This window comes from Rana temporaria, chromosome 4 (genome assembly GCF_905171775.1).
Source record: "Rana temporaria chromosome 4, aRanTem1.1, whole genome shotgun sequence".
Classification (NCBI taxonomy): domain Eukaryota; kingdom Metazoa; phylum Chordata; class Amphibia; order Anura; family Ranidae; genus Rana; species Rana temporaria.
In genome coordinates this window covers 177,648,572-177,656,538 of record NC_053492.1, presented here as the reverse complement: position 1 = coordinate 177,656,538, position 7,967 = coordinate 177,648,572, and the positions used below count along the sequence as shown (strand labels likewise).

The 7,967-nt window shown below is 48.7% G+C and overlaps 1 protein-coding gene across 3 annotated transcripts in view; it reads right to left on the bottom strand.

The window, feature by feature from the left end:
* Positions 1-439: 439 nt before the first annotated feature.
* Positions 440-7,967, bottom strand: part of KCNMB2 (potassium calcium-activated channel subfamily M regulatory beta subunit 2) — a 607,102-nt gene continuing 599,574 nt past the window's right edge. For all 3 annotated transcript variants that reach the window (XM_040349404.1, XM_040349403.1, XM_040349402.1), the window contains one exon: positions 440-1,049. In XM_040349404.1, coding sequence (XP_040205338.1) covers positions 765-1,049 — 285 coding nt within the window. In that variant the 3' untranslated portion in view covers positions 440-764. The remainder of the gene's footprint in view (positions 1,050-7,967) is intronic.

The following is a 7,967-nucleotide window of genomic DNA, read 5'->3' as shown; positions in this document are numbered from 1 at the left end:
ATCAGTCAGTTTCATCGGTTAACCATCGGAAAAATCCATCAGACCGTTCTCATCGGATGGACCGATCGTGTGTACAGGGCTTTAGGGTAATTCCCTTTATTACATGCTCCCAAGACATTAGATCTTTAATATATTTGAAAGAGGTAGCACCCCACAAGGTTATTGGAGTCCAGTTTTAAGCATTTTCTCACAAATATTATATTATAAATATTTGATTGGAGATCATTAATTAATATTTACTAAGATTGCGCTTATTAATAATATTGTTTAAAGTTTACCTTTTTCGACTGCAATAAATTTCCAAGTCTAAAATCAACTTTTTTTTACCTACCTAACATATATTCTTTTATAAATATGGTTTGAAAATTTTAGGCCAATAAATGAATAGTTTATATTCAATACTAATTGTAGCATAAAAATGCCCAGGCTGGAAAAAAAATAAAAATCAAAACCACAAAATTTATTTGTTTTTTAGGATGTTATAAGACTTTTATAAGACAGAATGTCAAGATATTTTCCCCTTAAATGAGCCCTGTTTTGACTGTAAATAAAAGACTGAAGACCACAAAATAATTACCACAGTTTCTTTCTCCAAATATGACATTTTGTTTGCATAAAGAACAGATTTTGCATTATTGCTCTACTTATAAGAATAGATTAAGGAACTTATAAACAGACTGGCACATTACAAACTTAAGGTTCTTTGGTGAAGAATGAAAATAAAAGAAACAGTATTCTGTTGTAAAGTAACTTCAGAACTGGTTTTATCTGTTGACCCTTTGGATTCTCTCACATAGAAGGGAGAGGTACTGTGTGAGCTTCACCATGGCGACGATGGCGATACCTCCAATCATCATACATGTCGGCCAAAATAATGCGTGAAATAATACATTGGAGCTGTAAAGTTTGGTTAAAATGACATTCTTTTGATTTCCTTCTGGATCATAAAAACATGAAAATCTTTGATGTTTCCGGAAGTTCTCCATGATGATATTAACAAGTGACATTGAGTCTTCATAATTTTTTCCACATTGTGGTATGTATGAACACTAGAAGAAGAAAAAAAATATATATTAAAGACATACACCAAATAGGTCATTCACACTATGCATTGTGGTAATGCACCCATGTTAACATGCATGTTTTCATGCCTTGAGATGCACGGTGTTAGGGCATCCTATTCATTTTTAATGGGCTGGCAGTTGACCTCAAATGGACATGCAGAATGTTTCAATGTAGTGGACCTCAATGTGAAAATAGATTATATCTGTGTTTCTTAAAACGCCGGTGCATTTTGCGTTGTGCTGGCTAGGTGCATTGGGGTGACATTTAAAATGAATATCACTCCAATGCACTACACTTAGTTTTGTGAGATGAAATACATTTTACAGCATGTCATTATAATACAATACTCTGAATGGATCCTGATTCAGTTATACAATTTCATACATGAACAGGGACAGGGAAATGGAAAATAATTAGGTAATCTAAAGGTTTTGTTTTGTTTGCTGTAAAAACAGAAATATTCTGCTAAATATATTTTACGCATGCTAATTTGGCATCTCATTCAGGCTGTCCCTTGAAGAAACATATTTTAGAAGATTTCCTAAAAATTCAATACAGGTTCCCCATTGAGTCATGACTATGCTCTTATAAATAATACATTTGATTCAGAAATTACAGTGAAATGAAAAGCACTTTAAAAACACACAATTGCTAATTCCACACTTATACAATGGATTATAGGCCCCATCTTGGATAAAAAAAAGAGACATAAACTAGTTTCAGAGCCATTAAATACTGGAAAGACATGTGCTATTTATTTTGAACATCTCTCTTTAAACAACAGGAATAGACAAATCTAAAGAGCCTTATTGGAAATGCAAAAATGCCACCTATGTTACAAAAAATAATAATAAATGAGAGTCATAATTCTTACCTGTTCTCATATGACACATTTCTGGGTGTCACGGAGCCATGAACCAGACGTACAACAAGAGATAAGTGAAAATAAGAATGCTTTATTAAAATCAAGCTGTAAAGCAAAAGTCCAAACGGATGGTGAACCCGAAGCAGAGTCTTTGCGAAGCCAGAGATCAGGAACCAGAAGGGTAGTCAGACGAAGCCAGGATCAGGAACCAGCAGGGTAGTCAGACGAAGCCAGGATCAGTAACCAGCAGGGTAGTCAGACGAAGCCAGGATCGGAACCAGAAGCAGCAGCAGTCTTAGAAGCATGTGAACACAGGAGGACCAAGCAAGGAACTGAAGCCACAGAGCTCCTATATATATGAGCCAGGCATCCAGCTCCTCCCAGTGGGAAGGAGGAGCCGCAGGGTGGGAGGCTACAAGAAACCCAGAAACCAAGATGGCCGCCAGCACATGTCAAACGAAGGAGGACAGCAAGGAGGTAAGACCATGACAGTACCTCCCCCTCAAGGGCCCCTCCTCCGCGGGGCAAAAAACGGTTTCTGAGGGAAGCGTGCGTGGAAGGCTCGGAGCAAGGCAGGAGCATGGACATCTGCGGAGGGAACCCAGGAACACTCCTCTGGACCATAACCACGCCAGTGGACCAAAAACTGCACCCGACCGCGGACCAGGCGTGAGTCCAGGATATTGCTCACCTCATACTCCTCATGATTGCCCACTTGGACCGGACGAGGCCGAGGAACCGAGGAAGTGAAGCGATTGCACACCAGTGGCTTCAACAGGGAGACATGAAACACGTTGAAGATCCGCATGCCAGGTGGAAGCGCAAGGGCATAGGCCACCGGGTTTACCCTGCGAAGCACTCGGAAGGGACCAACAAAGCAAGGAGCCAGCTTGGGAGTGGGCACACGAAGGTTGAGGTTGCGGGTGGACAACCATACACAGTCTCCGACCTGGTAGGAAGGAGCAGGCGCTCGTCTGCGATCAGCCTGGAGTTTCTGGCGCTGCGCAGAGACCTCAAGGGACTTCTGGATCTGTACCCAAGAAGCACGTAGGACGGAAAGGTGATCCTCCACAGCCGGAATATCCTGGGGAGAGAATGCCTCCGGTAACACGGCAGGTTGGAACCCATAATTGGCCATGAAGGGAGACGTCCCAGAGGAAGAGTTCACCGCCGTGTTCCTGGCAAACTCAGCCCAAGGCAGGAGGTCAACCCAATTGTCTTGGTGATCGGAGACATAGCAACGAAGGAATTGCTCCAAGGCCTGATTGGATCGTTCTGCGGCCCCATTGGACTGAGGGTGGTAGGCCGAGGAGAAGGAGAGATGAATCCCCAACTGGGAGCAAAAGGCGCGCCAGAACCTGGACACAAACTGACTCCCCCGATCCGACACAATCTCCTTGGGCAAACCGTGCAACCGGAAGACCTCCCTGGCAAAAATCGTGGCCAACTCTTGTGCAGAGGGTAACTTCTTGAGAGGAACACAGTGGCACATTTTGAAAAACCGATCCACAATCATGAGAATGACCGTATGGCCTTGGGATGCAGGGAGGTCCACGATGAAATCCATCCCCAGGTGCGACCATGGGCGCTCCCCGGTGGCTATGGGTTGCAGAAGGCCCAACGGAAGGTGCCGAGGGGACTTACTCTGGGCACAAACGGAGCATGCCGCTACATATGCGGCGATGTCGGAACGTAGGGAAGGCCACCAGAACAGACGTGAAACAGCCCAGGACAGCTGATTCTTTCCAGGATGCCCCGCGGTCTTGGAGTTATGGTAGGTTCGCAACAACCGAGTGCGCAACTCCTCAGGCACAAAACATCTGCCGTTGGGTCTCCCAGAGGGAGCACCAGATTGAGCCGCCAAAATCTGCTCACCCAGGGGAGAGGTCAGGCTGGTGCGAATGGCGGCCAGGATCTGATTCGGAGGTATGACCGAAGTCGGAATCGATTCCTCCCTGGACAGCTCGGAGTACTGCCGTGATAAGGCATCCGCCCTGATGTTCTTGGAACCGGGTAGGTAGGAGACCACGTAATTAAAACGTGACAAGAACAGAGCCCATCTGGCCTGACGTGGTGACAACCTCTTGGCCTCAGAAAGGTAGGTCAGATTCTTGTGGTCCGTCAGGATGAGAACCGGAACCACCGAGCCCTCGAGCAAGTGCCTCCATTCTTTAAGGGCCTGCACGATGGCCAATAACTCCCTGTCACCAATCTGATAGTTGCACTCCGCGGGAGACAGTTTCCGGGAGTAAAACCCACAAGGAAGCAGAGGACCCTCTGGTGTTCTACGCTGAGACAGAAGAGCGCCTACTCCCGTCTCAGACGCGTCCACCTCGAGGACAAAGGGCAACCCAGGGTTGGGATGCGACAGAATCGGAGCCGACACAAAGGCGGATTTTAGGGCCTCAAAAGCTCGGATGGCCTCGAGCGGCCAGACCTGGGAATTACTGCCCTTCCTGGTCAGATCCGTGAGAGGCTTGGCCAGCATGGAAAAGTCCCTGATGAACTTCCGATAATAATTGGCGAAGCCCAAAAAGCGCTGCAGGGAACGAAGACCACTGGGCTGGGGCCACTGTAAGACAGCCGAAACCTTCTCAGGATCCATGGAGAACCCCTCAGCGGAAATGATGTAACCTAAGAAGGTTACCTGGGATCGGTGAAATTCGCATTTCTCAAGCTTACCGAACAGCTTGTTCTCTCGTAACCGTTGCAACACTCGTTTGACATCCAGAATGTGGGCCTCCATGGATTCAGAATATACCAAGATGTCATCCAAATAGACCACCACACACTGCTGCAACAGGTCACGGAAAACATCATTGATGAATTCCTGAAAGACTGCGGGCGCATTGCACAACCCAAAGGGCATAACCAAGGATTCATAATGACCGGTCCGGGTGTTAAACGCGGTCTTCCACTCATCACCCGCCTTGATCCTTACCAGGTTATATGCCGCCCTCAGGTCGAGTTTGGTAAAGACCATGGCCCCTTTAAGGCGATCGAACAGCTCGGAAATCAAGGGTATCGGGTAAGCGTTCTTGATCGTGATGCGATTGAGACCCCTGTAATCGATGCAAGGCCTCAACTCACCGCCCTTCTTTTTCACAAAGAAAAATCCAGCCCCTGCCGGGGACGAGGATTTGCGAATGTGCCCGCGTGAAAGCGCCTCCATCACGTACTCCTCCATGGCCTCATTCTCCGCCACCGACAGTGGATAGACCCTGCCACGAGGAGGAACGGCACCAGGTTGTAACTCTATGGCACAATCGTATGGGCGGTGCGGAGGTAGGGCAACCGCGCGCACCTTATCGAATACATCCCGGTACTCCTCGTATTCAGGAGGCAACAGAGAGTCCGAGGAAGTACACAGCAACTTGACAGGCCCATGGATGCAACTAGCCCCACACTGCGGTGACCACGAGAGGATCTCGGCCGATCTCCAATCGAAAGTCGGATTATGCTTCTGGAGCCAGGGGTACCCCAAGACCACCGAGTAGTGTGGAGACGAAATAACCTGGAAGCAGACCGACTCTCTGTGAACGGCACCAATGGCTATCCCCACTGGAAGGGTCTCATGAGTCACGTGTGACGGCTGGAGGGGTCTGCCGTCTATCGCCTCAAGAGCCAGCGGGGAACCTCGAGCCTGCAGAGGAATGGAATTGGCGGCAGCGAACACACTATCAATGAACAAACCACCAGCACCAGAGTCCACCAACGCCTGGGTCATCACCGAGCCCCCGACCCAGGAGAGGACAACAGTGATCAGTGGTTTGTCAACACGGGAAACCGGGGACGAGGAGACTCCACCCAAGATCTGCCCCCGACAGGATCTCAGGTGCGAGCGTTTCCCGGACGGTTCGGACATGCCAACCGAAAATGACCACCGAGACCACAGTACATGCATCGGCCCTCGCGTCTCCGGAGTGCCCTCTCCCCCTCAGACAGGTGAGCAAACCCCAGCTGCATGGGTTCACCCCCAGACAAGTCAACCCCAGGAGGCGTGGGAGGAGAGGGAGGCACGGGTGGGACAGCAAACTTAGGCGCCAAACTGTTAGGAGGCCTCCGCAGGCACTCCTTAAAGGAAGGTCTCTCCCTGAGTCTGGTGTCAATCAAAATCAGGAAAGAAATAAGAGCCTCGAGCTCCACTGGTAGGTCCTTAGCTGCAACCTCATCCTTCAAGACATCCGAGAGACCATGAGAGAAAGCAGCGACCAGAGCCTCATTATTCCAGCCCACCTCTGCTGCAAGGGTACGAAACTCAATGGCGTATTCGGCTACGGATCGTGAACCCTGTCTGACGGACAAAAGGAGCTTCGCAGCAGAGGCAGCGCGAGCCGGCACATCGAATACCTTCCGAAGAGAAGCAACAAAACCGGAAAACTCGGCAACCACCGGATTGTTGTTCTCCCATAAAGGGCTGGCCCAGGCCAAGGCCCTGTCCGAGAGCAGCGAGATCAAGAAGCCCACCTTTGATCTCTCAGTAGGAAAGGCATGTGGCAGCAACTCGAAATAGATGCCCACCTGGTTAAGGAAACCTCGGCACTGAGTTGGCTCTCCCCCAAAGCGCTGTGGAAGGGGGGCAGAACCGGTCATACCCCGAAACACCGCAGGCGCAACAACAGGTGTCGGGGTAGACTCTGGCGCAACAACCGGAGCGGCAGTAGGAGCGGGCCCAGGAGCGACCACCGACCCATCGGCAACGGGAGCGAAATGAGCCGTGCGTTCAAGCAGGGTTTGCAACGCCACAGCGAACCGACCCAACAGGTGATCCTGCTGATCAAGTCTGGCAACCAGCGTGGGTAGCGAGGATGGCCCTGTACCGTCAGAATTCATGGCTTGGTCCTAATGTCACGGAGCCATGAACCAGACGTACAACAAGAGATAAGTGAAAATAAGAATGCTTTATTAAAATCAAGCTGTAAAGCAAAAGTCCAAACGGATGGTGAACCCGAAGCAGAGTCTTTGCGAAGCCAGAGATCAGGAACCAGAAGGGTAGTCAGACGAAGCCAGGATCAGGAACCAGCAGGGTAGTCAGACGAAGCCAGGATCAGTAACCAGCAGGGTAGTCAGACGAAGCCAGGATCGGAACCAGAAGCAGCAGCAGTCTTAGAAGCATGTGAACACAGGAGGACCAAGCAAGGAACTGAAGCCACAGAGCTCCTATATATATGAGCCAGGCATCCAGCTCCTCCCAGTGGGAAGGAGGAGCCGCAGGGTGGGAGGCTACAAGAAACCCAGAAACCAAGATGGCCGCCAGCACATGTCAAACGAAGGAGGACAGCAAGGAGGTAAGACCATGACACTGGGAGTGTCAGAAACCTGATCCTGCACTATGTGCTGTGGGTTCATCTATCAACTGTTACATTACAACTGTCCCTTGCAATGATACAGTGCTACAGCTTGCAGCAGGGGACCAGGCATCCAACACTTCTTGAAGTGTGTTAATTGCTTTATATTGTTTAATCTGTGTAGCTGATTAATAGATAGCAAGTCTGATACATGAGTGGTGGACAGGCATGTATTATACAGTATCTCTCCTCTTTATAAATTCATAAATGGTCCATATAGTGAACTTGGTGCAAAGTTTTGAATTGTAAGATTGTAAAAGGGAGCACACCATTAGGTAGATTCAGAAAGAGTTAGGCCGGCTTATCTACAGATAAGCCGACCTAACTCTGAATCTACGCCGCCCTATGTTTAAGCGTATGCTCAAACAGAGATACGCTTAAACAAAGCTAAGATAGGACGGCTTGCGCCGTTCTATCTTAGCTTGCAATTTTTCTGGTGGCCGCTAGATGGCGCTTCCATTGCGGCCGGCGTAGATTATGTAAATGAGGGGATACGTCGATTCACGAACGTACGCCAGTCCGATGCAGTCGAATTACGTCGTTTCCGTAAGGGATAGGCCGCCTAAAGTTAGAGCTATGCTCTAGTGGAATAGTAATGTTAAGTATGGCCGCCGTTCCCGCTGCAAAATTCGAAATTTTTAAGTCGTCCGCGAATCGGGATTTACGTCGTTTACGTGCACGTCTAAATC